The sequence below is a fragment of the Halichoerus grypus genome, chromosome 15 (genome assembly GCF_964656455.1).
Source record: "Halichoerus grypus chromosome 15, mHalGry1.hap1.1, whole genome shotgun sequence".
Classification (NCBI taxonomy): Eukaryota; Metazoa; Chordata; class Mammalia; order Carnivora; family Phocidae; genus Halichoerus; species Halichoerus grypus.
Genome location: NC_135726.1, coordinates 34,080,028 through 34,097,537, shown reverse-complemented (window position 1 = coordinate 34,097,537; position 17,510 = coordinate 34,080,028). Strand labels below are relative to the sequence as shown.

At 38.9% G+C, this 17,510-nt stretch overlaps 1 protein-coding gene across 4 annotated transcripts in view; it reads right to left on the bottom strand.

Moving 5' to 3' along the window:
• Positions 1-1,817: 1,817 nt before the first annotated feature.
• The window catches only part of SIAH1 (siah E3 ubiquitin protein ligase 1), a 32,013-nt gene continuing 16,320 nt past the window's right edge, over positions 1,818-17,510 (bottom strand). For 3 of the 4 annotated variants that reach the window (XM_036124334.2, XM_036124333.2, XM_036124336.2), the window contains exon 2: positions 1,818-3,788. In XM_036124334.2, the coding sequence (XP_035980227.1) occupies positions 2,938-3,786 (849 nt within the window). In that variant the 5' untranslated portion in view covers positions 3,787-3,788 and the 3' untranslated portion in view covers positions 1,818-2,937. Of the gene's footprint in view, positions 3,789-6,733; positions 7,543-17,510 lie in introns of those variants that run through there. The other variant, XM_036124332.2, reaches the window with a different exon arrangement.

Here is a 17,510-nt window from a genome sequence, read left to right as displayed (position 1 = left end):
AACCTGTTCCCCATCAACATATTAAACTGGCCCATGATTCAATTCAACAGGACAAATTCAAGTTTAAGAAGATAAATGCAAAAGACCAAATTAAAGAGTATCACCTACCCTAGCCCTATACAGTTCCCTGAAGAAAACACCAAGACACCAAAAAAACGAGGCAGGGCATTAATGGGAGAAAGCAGCATATTGATTGTAACAAGGATGATTTAAGATCTCAAGTGAACCAAGGAATGTGGCTATAGATCTCATCATCCCTGTAGACGAAGAATATGAAGAGGACTTAAAATATAGTTAACAAAGATAACTTATTAGATGTCAAACACACAAAATTTACTATCTTATCTTACAAATTTGCAAAACATGAAGTTACAATGAACGGGAAAATCCTTCACACTGCTACTCTGTCCACCGAAACCTCTCCAGAAAGCGATGATAAAAGTATCAAGACCTTAAAAAAATAAAAAGGAATTCCAAGAATATAATGAGGAAACATATATAAATGTTCACAGGTTATTTATAAACAGCTGGAAAAGATTTACGTGGACAAACTGGACAAAGCAGTACCTAACGTCAGGAGAACTGGCTAAAATTCTAGTCAATCCTCACTAAGGTTTCCCAAAGCCTACCCAAGGTCTTTCCAAGATTATTAAAGTTACGTGTGAGGGCATGAGGGGGTTACAGAATTACATGATTTCAAGATAAGTGTGTAAGCACAAGTAAATACAAAGGACTCAAAAAATAAAAATGTTCTTAGTCATCTCTGAACGGACAGAGTTCCAGAGATCTAGTGTGGGCTATTTTCTAACTTCAAAACCCTACACTGAGCATTATACTACTAGCCAAGAAACACTTTAAAACACTGTAAAAGCAAAATGATATACCTCCACAAAAGTATTCAATACATCAAATGTAGGGGGAAAATTGCTTTTCTAAACACACGTGCTAACAGGAATAGACCAAGATACACGTTTGTGGCTAACCTATTCCCTTTCACCACAAAAATGGCTACACAAGCATGTGATAACCAATTCAAAAAATAATGCTTAGGTAGGGGAAGAGACTATACAAATCTTCATTCTGAAAATGGTAAACAGAAGTAAATCCTGTTATCCAGAATTGCTGTTGGGATAAGGGGGCAGTCCAATTAATTTTAACTGACTTGCGAAGTTTAGTATACCCATAAAAGCCACACAAAATAAAATGATCTTCGGTCATTCAGAAGGCAATTTCAGAATCTTGTTAGGTGCCTCAGGGTAATTAGCAACAGTTATCAGTATGGTGCTAGTTAAAGGCGTAATAATAGCAGCTAACATTTGTTGGGTGCTTATTATGTGCAAAGCACTGTTCTACGTAACTTACTGGTATCCCATGTAACCCTTTGGGGTAGCTACATAATTAACCCCATTTTACACATTAGGAAACGGGCCCAAGGTCCCATAGCTGGTAAACGGGCTAGAGCTACAACTGGCATGTAGGTCCCTGGAAGGCTGCTGTAGGGACCAGGCTCATCTCCATTAGGCTATGAAATACTAACTCAGTCTTAACTGTTTTTTGTTTTTTTTTTTTTAAGGGGAAAAAAAGTGATTAGCATCATTTTAACTTAAATTAGTCTCCTAACAGAGTTGTGAGAATAAAAATGTCAGCAAGAGAGAAGAAATCAAGACTCTGTATACAGAGACCATATACCCATTCTTAGAATAAATCTATCACACTTCAAAATACAGCACACTTTTTTCGGTTATGAAGTACAGAATTGAACAGGAAAATAACTTTGGATTTTAATCAAACTTAGAGCTAAAGCAGACACATAAAAGTTTTAATTTGCCAGATATTCTTTTAATGAGAATTATAAAAGACCAAAAACATTTTTTGCAAACTGCCTTTTTTTAAACAAATGATTTGCTTTTGATTACAAACTGTAAGACGATGCCTTCTTCTGCAAAACCAATAAATACAAGAACAAATTTTAAACATGTGATTTGTCCAAGATATTTGAAAGGAAAAAAAAAAAAGCCTGATTTCTTTTTTCCAGTATTAAAAAAAAAAAAATCAGTATTCCCTAACCTTTCAAAGAATAAGTTCAAAGGTCTGACTCAGCTGGAGAAAAAGAGAGAGACAGACAGACAGAGACCATCTTACAGCTGCTTTAAATAGCTTCTGATAATTCTGCTGTTACCTTTCCTTTCTGGAACTCGTATCTTCTCAAAAGAGTTGAATGTAAAATATTTCTAATGAACTGATTAATGGGGGAAAAGAAAATACGTATTGAACACATATGTATAAACTTTACCATAAACAATTATGCATACCAAAAAGACACTAACTTTAAAAAGGTACAAAAAAAAGTGAGGAAAAACCTGAATTACAGAAAAGAAAGTCAAATTTATTTAATGAAAAACTAGAATTAATAAAAATTAGCAAATACACACACAAAAAAAATATACACACACAGCAGCACTATGTATTGACTCACAAAGGGGAAAAGCAGTGGTCCAAGACCACGCAACATGGCTTGTTGGTTAAAGGAAAAAAAAAAAAAAAACCACACACACATACACACATACGCGCGCACACACACACAGCAACTCGCCGGCAAACACACGAAACAAAAACCCAGTATTTTTCAACAGTACACTCAATCTACAACACAAATTCAGAATTATTTTACAATGCTTCCTTTCTTAATACAAAAGATGCCCATTTTGGGTGTATATATATATTTTTTCAGTGGTTTACTGTTGACTTATTTTAAATATATTAGTGTTACTACATGCAACTGTTTCCTGTATTTAACAGCCTTTCCTTTTATTTACCTTCATGTGTCTAGCTTCCACCTACCAAAAGTTTCAGGTTGACAGGCAGATGGGTGCCTTATTCTCTGTGAAATTGAATGCAATGGTTTTAAACACTGGCCAGAAAATGTTGATTGCCATTTCAACACATGGAAATAGTTACATTGATGCCTAAATTGCCATTTTCTGCAAAAAGCTGTGCAATGCTGGTGTCAAAGACTAGGCAGTCACTATTCATAATGGCTGTGGCAATTCCCTCATGAATAGAGCGTGGAGTCGCTTCCCAAGTCAATCGCCGCCTATGACCATTTAGCTCAAGTCGATAAGCAAAATTTTCAGCTTGCTTGCGTGTTCCTATCAGCTGTACAATTGCAAAGAACTGCTGGTGACCATCGTACTTTTCCTGTTTCTCCAAGACTAACATGAAGTGAAAGCCAAAACAGGACTGCATCATCACCCAGTCAACAGCACCAGGCAGATTAATGTCTGTAGCAAGGAAAACGATATCCTCTCCCTGGAGGGTCGTAATGGACTTATGCTGATGCATCAGATGGGGCATGACAGCATCCAGAGAGCCTTGCCATTTACAGGAAGCACCAGGGCACGGACACGAATAAGGCCTAAACTCACAGAGCTCTTCGTGGTCTGCTTTTTCTGTGTGTGGCAAAGTTATTTCACATCCAGAAGAGGCATATTTACAAGGGAAGAGTACGGAATTGGCCACTTTCTCCATAGCCAAGTTGCGAATGGATCCCAGAGGGCCCCGGCAGGTCGGACAACATGTGAGCTTCGGGCGACAGTTGCTACAAACAAGATGGCCACTCTGACACTGAAGAATGGGCGGTAACACATAGTCAAAGCAGACCGGACACTCAAAAAGACTCGCCAAGTCATTGTTGGATGCGGTTGTGCCAGTCAGGGCGGGCACCCTCTGGGACGGTGTGCACTTCGAGGTTCCAGTAGGTAATGCTGTTGCAGTCTGGCGGCTCATTTCTGTAACAAGAATATAAATAAAAATAAAAGGAGGCAGGAGAAAAAGAATTACAACTATCACTTGTTTTATAAATAATGTTGGCATGCCGAAATACCTAAGTTTCATGCAAAATGTACTGTGAGCAAAAAAATAAAGGATTTAAAAAACCATAAATTACACAAATTATGCATTTTGATTATAAGGAGTTGTATACCAGATAAAATCTCTTTTATCAAAATGTTCCAAGACACATATAGAATTCCCTTTCTTTTTTTTTTTTTTTAAAGATTTTATCTATTTATTTGAGAGAGAATGAGATAGAGAGAGAGCATGAGAGGGGGGAGGGTCAGAGGGAGAAGCAGACTCCCTGCTGAGCAAGGAGCCCGATGCGGGACTCGATCCTGGGACTCCAGGATCATGACCTGAGCCGAAGGCAGTCGCCTAACCAACTGAGCCACCCAGGCGCCCTAGAATTCCCTTTCTTAAAAAAAAAAAAATATTAAAAATCTGCTTGGATGAACTAGACAACATGGAATAAATGCTGAAACAGAAACTGGACCATCAACAACTAAAGAAACCCTGTGTTGGGGCGCCTGGGGGGCTCAGTTGGTTAAGCGACTACCTTCAGCTCAGGTCATGATCCCAGGGTTCTGGGATCGAGCCCCGCATCAGGCTCCCTCCTCGGCGGGAAGCCTGCTTCTCCCTCTCCCAGTCACCCTGCTTGTGTTCCCTCTCTCGCTGTCTGTCAATTAAATAAATAAATAAAATCTTTAAAAACGAAAGAAAGAAACCCTGTGTTAAAGTAGCTTAAGTTCAATCAAATGCGTTTTCACTGAACTTTCCCCTCCCTGTGTTCAATTCCCCTGCTCAGTCTCTTTCTTTCCCATTCTAGGTCAGCTCCCAACAGTTACAGGGAGTCACAAGCGATCCAAAGGATCACCAGGACATTAGCTCTGATTAGCTCTGCGTAATGGTAACAGTAATCTGCTTTGGACATAGATTTAGGGAATGGAGGGGGTCACCAGGGGAAGGGTATGCTGCCATCCCATCATCCATCTTCATCTAGTAAGTTTTCCCCTAGAATTAACATCAGCTATGTATTAATCTTATTTCCTACTGATCACTACCTCAAAAGTGGGAGGAAGAGAGGAGAAATTAGAAGGCCATCTTCAAAAGTTCTTAGTCTGGTACTCAGAGAAAGTACATCTTTCTAATCTACTTCCATTCCACAATACAAATCAGATATAATTTGCAAAGGGAAAGAAGAGCCAGAAAAGAAGGTAAATAAAGAATAAAGATAGGGCACCTGGGTGGCTCAGTTGGTTAAGCGACTGCCTTCGGCTCAGGTCATGATCCTGGAGTCCCTGGATCGAGTCCCGCATCGGGCTCCCTGCTCGGCAGGGAGTCTGCTTCTCCCTCTGACCCTCCCCCTCTCATGTGCTTGCTCTCTCTCATTCTCTCTCTCTTCAAATAAATAAATAAATAAATAAATAAATAAATAAAAATCTTTAAAAAAAAAAAAAAAAAAAAAGAATAAAGATAAAAGCACCAGAGAGACACACAACCTTGGGGACAGTATAGTGAACAGGTTAAGAATTCCTTGTACCCTAGGGTTCACCAGTGTTGCTGAAGCATTCATCAGTACAGTAATAAATATTATTTAAGAGATAAATGTCACTTGGAAGAAATGACAACAATGCAACTTATCAGGCTAAATGAAAGATAAAGCAAACAACTTTCCCAGGAAACTACCTTTGCTAGGATATGACAGGCCATATTTGTCTCGGGGGTAACAAAATATCAGTCTACTAATGTCCTAAGACTGTATTCCCAATAACTATATAAGCCACATTTCTAACAAAATTAAAATTTATTGCCTCAAATTTAAAGCTTTCCCAATTGTAATTGTTATTCTGTTGCAAAGAATGTGACTTTGAAAAAACAATGCTGGTTACCAATGTGACCATATAAATGCAATTTGAATTCTAGATTACTCAAGGATAGACACCTCAAGTGAGGACTGAAGCTGCCCAAAAAAAAAAAAAAAAAAGATTAAGTCCACTGTCAACTAAGTTAATATTCTACAATCCAAGAGTTTACAAAAGTACAGAATTCCATCATAATGTGGCTTATCACATGGACTTAGGGACAACAGGAATCAATTCTCATCATCTGAAACACTGTATAACCCAGGTGTTAGATTCTTTGTGCATATGATGATGCACTCACTTTCCATCACTTGGAAACAATGCGCTTAGCATTGCCAAAATGCCCCATATATATGCCTGTTTCATGGTCCATTTTATACTGTTCACTTATGAGCAACATTCGAATTGGAAAAGTGGTTCCCTGAGCACAAAACAGTCTAAACCACCAATGCCTTTTCAAATCACTAAACCAAAACAAGCTAATCACATCAAGGGGCAGTAAAATCAGTTTGTATTCAACATATTAGAACTAGGAAAATATAAGCAGAAAAACACTATTTCATTTCCTAACCTAGCAAATAGCTGTACATTGATCAATCATTCGGGCTTATATTACAATATATCTTTATTATTTTTCCAAACGCTGTAGAAAGCACAATTTAAATCCCTATCTAAAGACTGAAAACAAGTGAAATGAGGCCGGTATTTCTTGTGAATGAAGGTATTACAGGACAGCAGCTGCTAAAACCTCCCAAAGCTCCAAAGGTAGAACCCAGCTCCATCTTCAAACAAAAAGAACCCAACCACACAACAGCCCTGCAGTAGGAACCAAGGGCTCAAGTGTCTTTAGACAACCCTGCAGGAGTGATGACGTAACCTGAAGCTTAGTTTAAAAGAAAAGTACAGCTGATCAAAAGAAACAGAGCTGCAAATTCGAGCTCAATTACATTGCAGCCACTCCCTGATCCAGATTCCACTGGCTTACAAGAACTTTCCCGTTTCATAGTTTAAGCAACCCAGTCTCTTAACGGCAATACCTTTTCTCTTCCTTGTCCCAGCTGCTGGTAAACATGTGAGCAAGACGCCCCTCCAGGAGTACAGAAAAGGTAAGGGAGACTTCCCGGTCATGAGAAGTCAGGGAGCTCATAGCCTTTCCCCCAGAAGCAAATATGATTTTTAACAGAGGCCCCTCCTGGACACCTTCTGTTCCTACGCGTGTCCGAGTTCAAGTTTTCAAGAAGCGAAGGTAAGTGCCCTGCTCTATAACACTCCATTTCACTCTTCCGAAGCACCGGCCACCGCAGCAGCAGAGAAATGAAGCCTCTCCCGTCCCAGGAGAAGTCGACCACACCTCCCTGCGAGCTCAAATTCGCCTGCGTTTCCAAAAATGGGCGCCATCACTGAGCTGTCCTCCGCTGGGCCCTAAACCGTCAGTCTTGCAAGTCTGTCTTCCTCACATTCGTTAGCTAGCCAGCTTGGGTGAAGGACGGGGCTGTAGAGTGCGAGGAGGCTGGAGTAAGCGCGCCCTCGGAGCCAGCTCTGGAGCTACTATAGGGTCCGGCCCGCCGGGAGAGCCACGCGGAGCCCAGGGCTGGGGCCTGGCCGCTGCTGGGCAAGCCTGCTCCAGCCCGCAATGCCAGCCGGCCCAGGCTCGCGGCGCAGCTAGCGTGGGGCGGGGCCCGCAGGGGCGGGGCTGACGCTGTGGGCACGCCTGCAAGCTCCGCCCTCCCAGCCCAGGACTGCTCCGGGGCACTGCGCAGCGCAACTCCAACCCTACCCTTGACCCCCAGCAACACTGCGACCTCAGCATTTCCACAAGCTTACATTTAGATTGAAACATGCCTTTCGTAGAACAAAACAGATACTGGCAATTTTGTATGATTTCAACCTAAGACCTACACAGGGTATATGGGACATATACGGCCAGACAAGTGCTCTCCTCCTGGTTAACCGTGTGAACATAGAGTAAAAGCATTCTCCGCACTTCATTCACTATTTACCGGGCGTCAACTACCGTATTTCCTCAATTCTAGCTCACTCCTCTACTTCTACCCCTGTTGGCACCATACTTGCAACTCCTTCTCTCCCTTCGAAAAGACTGCAGTGAGAATAGTAAACACTACATAACCATATTAAACTCCTTCAACCTCCAAACTGAGATTATACTCTCTTCCCACTCTGGGAAAACCATCTTAAATGGCCTCATTAAACAGAGAAGCTTGTTGTGTTTTTAAAGAAGCATTACCCGTGCCCCAATAAAGTCTTGGGCCTCAGATTTGCACTGCGTCAGGTAGTACACTCCGGGGTTTAACCTGTCATTACATCATGCTTACAGGGCAGCCTTCAAACGCAGCAGGAGCTGTAGTGGCAGTGAACTCTGTGCAGTAAGTTGCAGATTACCCACTTTCCACATCAAATCTTAATTCTAATCACTTCCCAGCCCTCTTAATAGTGTGTTCAAACACTTCAACCTCATTTTAATATTAGGCTACACAAAACATCATTAGGAATAGAAATATCATTAAAATTAGATAAAGACTGTTCACTGACAAATTATTACTACTTACATTTTTATTTTCTAATACATATTCATTCTAGAAAGGTCTCAGGTTTCTAGGGCAGGAGACTCCAAATGTTTTAGGCAGGGAAACTCTTTCCAAACAGTTAAAACTGAACCGAAATGTATAAAACAAGTCAAAGGGAAGGAATGATTCTGAGAAAAAAAAAATCATTTTTCCCAAACTTCCAAAGGATCTGTTACAGAGACTTATAGCACCATCTGAAAACCATTAACCTACACACAAACCTCTCAACAAGTGAGTCAGGACAATAAAAGCGTAGGCATTCTGGAGTCACCTACACACAGTTGGATTCAAACCCAGTCTTCACCACCTGCTCAGCCATAAAACTGGGACAGTATTTCCAGCCTCACACAGCTTTTGTCTGGATTAAGGGAGATGGGTAATTTATGTATATCATAGATGGTACATACTCCAAAATATATATTCACCTGACATCTCCAAACTTTCTTGCCTTGCTTGAGGTCACCTACTAGTTACTGGGTTCCAAAAGATAGTTTAAATGTGTGGGTTCCAAAAGATACTTTGGAGTTCGTAAAGGTGATCAAACATGTCTGCCAAAGATCAACTGCCATTTAACTAACCTTTAGCACAATAAACCTTAATAAATTTCTTGACTAGGTAGAATATTTACACTGGTTTTACAAAGAGCTTAAAATTTCACAAAAATTATATTACACTAAGACAAGCCCATAAAAAAAAGTTAACAATCCAAAATTTAGGAAGAATGACCTAGTACCTATACTTTCTAAAGCCTACATCTCAAGCCCAGTTTGGTATTAAGTTTGAGTAGACTTTAATCTACATCAAAACATTTTATAATCAGCCTTCAATGCCCTCAGTAATTTCAGAGCATTTAATCATTGCTTTGTCACATTAACATACTTACAGTAAAAGTGGATGGACTTAAACTTTTATTCTTGATTTCATGTGGGAAACTTGGTTTCTTTTTATAAAGGACTGATGAACAATTTCTCTGATTAGTCATACCTCACGCCTAGTAATACACAACAACTATTTTTTGAAGTTTACACAATGTTACTATGGCAGGCAAATAATGCCCCCCTCAAAGATGTCTGCATCCTTAACACCGGCCACTGAACCTGTGACAATGTTATGTTACAGCAGCAACAGGAAGCTAATACAGTTACTTACAAAATAAAGGTTTAACATGGAGAAATGTACTCACACATGCAAAAAAGGATCACAGTGTATTGTAGAGCAAGTTACAAACAACATACAGAGGAGGTACAGCCTTGGGCATGATATAGACGTAATTTTTAGCAATTTTTTTCTTCAAAGGGGACAATAAATAAACTGCTTTATCAAGACTAGTCTGATTGAGAGTTGTGAAAACAAGTGTCAAAGTAAATGAAATTTGCATTTTTAATTTAGTAAAAAAGATAGGATGCAAATATCTCCAGCCTTCTTTTACTTCTCCAAAAATTATTCCTAGAAATGATATAATATTCACTGTAAAATAAAGTATAGGTTCATATTATGAATTTGTTCTATTAGGAATCAATGGGTTAAATAAACTCCATTCAAAACATTTAAGGGCTTTCATCCTTTAACTCCTTTTTGCAAAAGTAGTACTTTCTACATTTGACATTGTGAAGGGTATTATGCAGAAAATGTTATGTTAAAAATCTATTTTAAGATTTACCTCTCACACACTAACAAAATTAAATTTAATCCAAGTCTCCTTAAAAATTTAACAGCTTAAAATGCCAAAAGTTAAAAAAAAAAATCAAACTTCATTATAAAACAATAATGCTAAGGAAAAAAATTAAACAACCATTTTTAATTTCCAAACTGTAGCAAAGTAATATGATGAATTTAAATTGTACGTATTTTCCTAAAATCTCTATTTTCCTGAAGGTAATTCTGAAAATTCCGCTGCTATAGAAGAAGAGTTACTTATATCTAGTAAGACTGGTGATCTGAAATGGGGAAAGCCCAGGACAATAATCTGGTAAAATGATCTGCTGTAAAAACAGAAGTCTGAACAAAGGTGATAGCCCAGTAAATGGAAAGTGCAAACCCCAATTCAAATGTGTAAAGCAATGTACATTTGCCTTTTTATTGCAGAAATCACTCTATTTTGAGACTTCCACCCCAGTAAAAAAAACAGCCTATACTGAATCAGAACCCACTAGACACTATGCTAGATACTGCAGTATAGTAGCAGATGAAATGCAAAGTGGGGGCGATCTAGATGCCTGTGAGAGATCTTGGCAGAAAAGCAGCTGATGTACAGGAGTTCAGAGTGCAGAGGAGGAGGCATTAACACACAATGCTATCTGAAATCACAGGGAAGAGGAGCATGCCTAAAATAAGAGAAATCCCAACATTTAAAGATTGAAGAGTTCACTGATGAGAGGCAGTGGCCTAGACTGCAACAGTTCTCAAACTTTATGGTGCCAACTAATCATCTAGGGATCTTATTGCAGGTTCTGTCTTAGAATCAGAATTATTCTGAAGCTGGGCCTGAGATTCTGCATTTTTAACCCTAGGTGTGGCCAACTGCTGGTTGAGGCTCACAGGAGTAGCAAAAACCTGAACAACCGAGAAGGAAAGCAAAGGTGAGAGAAAAGCAGGAGAGAGTGGTATCTCAGAAGTCAAGGGAAGGTACAGACAAGAAGATCTATAAACACTCACATGTACAAATATTAGAATAAACTATGCTTTATTATATACTTATAGAGAACTTGTACTCTTTCTGTAATCAGAAAAAAATTAAAAGGCAACAAGCAGACATGCTTGAACATGCAAGAATTCATGGAATATATAGCACCCATGAACCCTTCTTAACTGATTAAAAATAATCAAGCAATGGATCAAAATAAGTAATTTAGAAATGGTGATCTGGTAAAAGGTGCGAATAAATATATAAATAACAAAAAATCTATGGTAAGAAGTAGTAAAAAGTCAACCATGTGGAATCTGCTGAGAGGTCAAGTATGATCATGCCTAACAGGTGTTCATGGGTTGGCGTTACAGAAGTTACTGGTGACCTCTGCAAGAGCAACCTTGGAGATATGGCTGGTGCATGAATCAGACCAAAGGAGACTGAACAGAATGCTCTGTTAACAAAAAGCATGGCTGTGGAGAGAGGCAAGTTAGAGAGTGGCTGAAAGGCCCAGAGAAGTTGCCCGCTTGGTTCCTTTTTTTCTTTTTTAAATGGGAGAGACCAGAATATAGTGAATGCTGATAGAGTCCAGAAAAGAGGGTAGTAATCCCAAGAAATGGAGCTATGTGATAAAATAAAATTCTTGGTGATGGGGGATTCAAAAGTCAAGACAGAGTGACTAGACCTTTTTAGAAGAAATACTTTCTCCATGGTAAGAACAAAGAAGACAGAAGATGTCTAGCTCAGGAAGTTGGAGGTTAAGAAAGTTTCAGTCTGAGAGTTTCCATAGTCTCAGCAAAGTCTCTGCATAGTCATTCTCTTTTGGTGGGGGTGAGGGGGATAAAGAGAAGATGGTATCAGCACCAAGTCACGGCAGAGTGTTTTTTATGAATTGGTTGGGTCTTTTGGTAGGACATTGAGGATAGAGTCAAAATATGTATGTGTAAGTCATTACCTTAGGTCCCAAAAAATCTCAACTGCCTTTCTTGAACCAAAAGAGAAATAATTTGCCATTAACATTAATATGTTCTCCAAACTTCTGGATCATAACTCTAAAACTAGCTACAATTGCCAAACTTAACAGGCAATACCAAGCACTAATAAGCACTTTGATGGTGGGAATGCAAAACAGCACAACCATGTCTTCACAACTGCAGAAAGTTTTGTTGGACAGCATGGTTCTATATCCCAATTCTGTTTTACTAGCTACTACATATTTTTATTTCACATCGAATCTACAATTTATTAAATCAAGAATAAAAATACTAACATCTCCCAAAACAAGGCAAGCCCATTTTTACCATGCTAATAGTAAAACTTTCTCTTTCTCACCTGCCAAAATAAAGATTATATTAAATTTCAAAACTGTGTCAAAACAATCATTTAAACCTAACTGCAACCATTCTGGCTTCATTTCTCACAATTATATCACAAAACAAATACCCATCCTTGGGGATTAGGAGTGCACTTGTGTGATGAGCACTGGGTGATGTATGGAACTGCTGAATCACTATATTGTACACCTGAAACTAATAGAACACTGTATGTCAACTGTACTGGAATTACAATAAAAACTTTTAAAAAATAAGACAAATACCCATTTTTCCCCTTGAATCCTTAATTATGATTCATTTTTTGGCACAGCCACCATACCTCAAGAAAGTTTTCAGAAAGGACATATAAGAGTCTCAATCTTGGCAGTCTGAAGCTCTTACAGAAACTGCACAGGTTTACAATTCTAGTCACACCCTTTTCCCCTGAGAACTATATAAATTCTGCTCATGATCTTTTGACATGTAATGATGTAGATGAAAAGTCTACTGCCATTTTTATTCTTATTCCTTGGCAGGTAACATTTTCTCACTGGCTTGTTGGACTCTGTCTCTGAAAGAAATTTTCACCAGGGCATCCGGCTGGCAGTTGGTGGAGCATGCAACTCTTGATCTCAGGGTTGTGAGTTCAGGCCCTGCCTTGGGTGTAAAGATTACTTAAAAATAAAATCCTAAAAAAAAAAAAAAAAATTCCACCAAAACATCTATGTATATGCCATCAGCACTTGCTGAACAAAACACTAGGTGAGTCTTTTCAATCCAAAGGTTCAAATCTTTCACCTTTGTGGACTTCTCTTCTAATTATTCTTTGATCCTTCCCATCTATTTGTTTCTTTTCTGCACATAATTCTGATACTGACCCTGCTGGATCTTACAGTGACATATTTTTTTTCTCATAATTTCAATCTTTGTTTTGCATTGCATTCCAAAAGAAATCAAGTTCTAATTCATGAATTTGGTTTTGCTAAAATTACCTTATGTCTTGGTACAGTAAAGCATTTTTTCATTATGTCAATACCCTCAATCTCCAACAAGGGAATCGAGATTTTGGTGGCAAGGATGGCTGTTTCTCTGTCCTTTTCCTGAAGTTGGAATGGCTACATAAATTTGGATGATACTGCTCTTATACTTCCTTAACCCCTCTACATGAGTTTTCATATTTAATTGTCATGCCTCTCACTGGACCTTGCCTGTTTGTTGTTGCTTTTGTTCTTACTGCTATAGTCTAAACAGGTTGCAGGGTCAGCAAGCTAAATAATAAGGCAAAATACAGACCTTCCTCCATTTTCATTAAAACAGCTGCCCCAGGGCGCCTGGGTGGCTCAGTTGGTTAAGCGACTGCCTTCGGCTCAGGTCATGATCCTGGAGTCCCGGGATCGAGTCCCATATCAGGCTCCCTGCTCAGCAGGGAGTCTGCTTCTCCCTCTGACCCTCCTCCCTCTCATGCTCTCTGTCTCTCATTGTCTCTCTCGCAAATAAATAAAATCTTAAAAAAGAAAAAAAAAAACAGCTGCCCCAAACATTTATTAAACACCTAGTATGTACCAGGTATTGTCCTCGAAGGTTTACATACACTGATTTTATTTCACCATTTCAGTGAGCTTCCAGGTTAGGCATCTATCCCCTACCTCACAGGTAAGAAAATAAATTCACAAAATAAATGTTTCAGATCATAAAACCAGTAAATAATGGAAGTTGGAGCTTATCTGATCGGGGCAGACTTAGAAGGGATGGGCGGAGGGGGGCAAATGGCAACCTAGGCAAAGCAAACAAACATACCAGAAATTTTAAATTTGAAAGAAATCTTAACCAACTTTCATTTTCAGAAAAGAAAAACGATACAAATAACTTGCTAAATGTCATGTAACTTAAGTCAATGTTCTAACCCAGGCTGTATAATTTCCTCTATCTATCTATCATCTATCTATCTATCTATCTATCTATCTATCTATCTAAATCCCCCAACACAGGGCTTGACCTCACAACCCGGAGAACAAGACTTGAGCTGAGATCAAGAGTCGGACACTTAACTGACTGAGCCAGCCAGGGGCCCGTTCCACAATCCTTTTAAATAAATATGCTTTGGATAGTCTATAATTCAACTTGAAAAACTAATCTTTTCTGAATTTAAATCTAATAACCTTCAAAATAAAAATAAAAATTTAATTAAACTATCATTTGCTTTCCCTCCCAATGCAAGAGGGATCTCTAATCAAAAAAGATGATACCTAGTTAAGTCCTTGAACAAGTAACCAGTTAACTAAAGTCAGCTCCTTAAGGTACCTTTCCTGATCACTTTATCTAAAGGCCAGATGACCCTTCCAATTATCTTCACAATATGTCACCATTTGAAATTCTGACTATTATTTTCTACCCTGTTCCCTCCCAACTACAACACCAACTTTTTACTCATAACTCAAGTTCTCAAACTTTTTTGTTATCAGGAACACTTTACACCAGTGGTTGGCAAACTACAACTGCAGGCCAGCTGCCAGTTTCTGGAAGTAGTTTTATTGGAACATAGTTACGCCCTTTCATTTACAAACTGCCTACTGACTGCCTTCGAACTGAATAGCTGATCCTATGACTTCTAAACCCTTTAAACCTATCTAGCCATGGGGGGGGGGGGGGGGGACTTTTTTTTTTCATTAACATATAATGTATTATTTGTTTCAGAGGTACAGGTCTGTGATTCAACAGTCTTACACAATTCACAGCACTCACCATAGCACACACCCTCCCCAATGTCCATCACCCAGCCACCCCATCCCTCCCACCCCCCACCACTCCAGCAACCCTCAGTTTGTTTCCTGAGATTAAGAGTCTCTTATGATTTGTCTCCCTCTCTGGTTTCATCTTGTTTCATTTTTCCCTCCCTTCCCCTATGATCCTCTGTCTTGTTTCTCAAATCCTTGTATCAATGAGATCATATGATACTTGTCTTTCTCTAATTGACTTATTTCGCTCAGCATAATACCCTCCAGTTCCATCCACGTTGTTGCAAACGGCAAAATTTCTTTTTTTTTTTTTCTGATGGCTGCCTAACATTCCATTGTATATATATACCACATCTTCTTTATCCATTCATCTGTCGATGGACATCTAGGCTCTTTCCATAGTTCGGCTATTGTGGACATTGCTGCTATAAACGTTGGGTGCAGGTGCCCCTTCGGATCACTACATTTGTATCTTTGGGGTAAGTACCCAGTAGTGCAATTGCTGGGTCATAGGGTAGCTCTATTTTCAACTTTTTGAGGAACCTCCATACTGTTTTCCAGAGTGTCTGCACCAGCTTGCATTCCCACCAACAGTGTAGGAGGGTTCCCCTTTCTCCACATGCCCGCCAACATCTGTTGTTTCCTGACTTGTTAATTTTAGCCATTCTGACTGGTGTGAGGTGGTATCTCATTGAGGTTTTGATTTGTACTTCCCTGATGCCAAGTGATGTTGAGCACTTAAAAAACTTATTCTTTACTGCTTTGTACTTTTAAAAAATTACTGAGGACTCCAAAAGAGCTTTTTGTCTATGTGGCTTATATGTACTGATATTTACTATATTAGAAATTCAATCTAATAAATTTTTAAGTATTTATTTTAAAATTACCATTACATTTACATTACATGTAAAAAAAAAATCCATGACATGTTAAATGTTTATAAAAAATATTTTCCATAATAGGGAGAAAAATGTCTGTGTTTCACATTTTTGCACATCTTTTCAATGTCTGATGCAATAAAATGCAATTGGACATTTATTACCTGCTTTTGCATTTAATCTATTAAGATGCCACATGCCATGTAGCCTCTGGGAAACTCCACACTACCCTCATGTCTCATTATTGTGAAAACAGTTTTGACCCTCAAAGGGTCTTGAGAACTCCCAGGATCCCTGAACCATTAACTTCTGGTTCAGAACTTCTGCACTGAGAAACTTCATGAGAACAGACCTTGTTTGTTTTGCTCACGCTTGTGTCTCCAGCACCTAGGACAGTACCCAGCCCAGACCAGGTACTCAAGTATTTCTGGAAGGAATGACTAAATCAAGTAAAACAGCATGAAGAATTCTAAGGAGAAGGAACAGCGTATGTATAAAAGCAGAACTCACTTATCCCTGATGCCCCTGCAAGTAGAATGCATTTACTGATATACAGCTTAAAGAGAATTCACAACTGAGATTTAGAATTCACTTTAAAATAACTGTGATCTGTGCTGATCTTTGACAAAGAAATGAAGGCAATGGAGAAAAGACAGCCTTTTCAACAAATGATGCTGGAACAACTCGCTATCCACATACAAAAAAAATGAATCTAGACACAGATCTCACACCCTTCACAAAAAACCAGCTCAAAATGGATCACTGACCTAAATGTAAACTCCCAGAAGACAATGGGAGAAAATCTAGATGACCTTGGGTTTAGTGAGGACTTTTCAAAAACACCACCAAACACATGAACCAGGAAAGAAACTGATATTGGACTTGATTAAAATTAAAAATGTCTGCTCTGCAAAAGACACTGTCATGAGAATGAGAAGACACAGACTGGGAAAAAATATTTGCAAAAGATTTATCTGATAAAGGACTGTTATCCAAAATATACAAAGAACTCTTGAAACTCAACAATAAAACTAACAACCCAACTTAAACCTTAACAGACACCTAGCCGAAGATACACAGATGGCAAAGGGGCATATGAAAAGGTGCTCCACATCATCTGTCATCAGGGAAACGCAAATTAAAACAAGAAGATACCACTACATTATCTATCGGAATGGCCAAAATCTAGAACACTGACCCCACCAAATGCTGGTGGGCATGTGGAGCAACAGGAACGCTCATTCATTGCTGGTGGAAATGCAAAACAGTACAGTCACTATAAAAGGCAGTTTGGCAGTTTCTTACAAAACCAAACATACTCTTACCATAAGATCTAGCAATCATGCTGCTCAGTATTTACCCAGAGGATTCGAAAACATGTCCACACAAAAACCTACACACAGGTGTTTACAGCAGCTTCATTCATAATTGCCAAAATTTGGAAGCAACCAAGATGCTGTCCTCTGGTAGGTGAATGGATAAATAAACTGGTACAACCAGACAGTGAATACTATTTAGCGCTAAAAAGAACTGAGCTACCAAGCCATGAAAAGACACGGAAGAACCTTCAATGAATGTTACTAAGTGAAAGAAGCCAATCTGAAAAGACTACATGCTATATGATTCCAATTATATGACATTCTGGAACTGGCAAAACGATGGACACAGTAAAAAGAT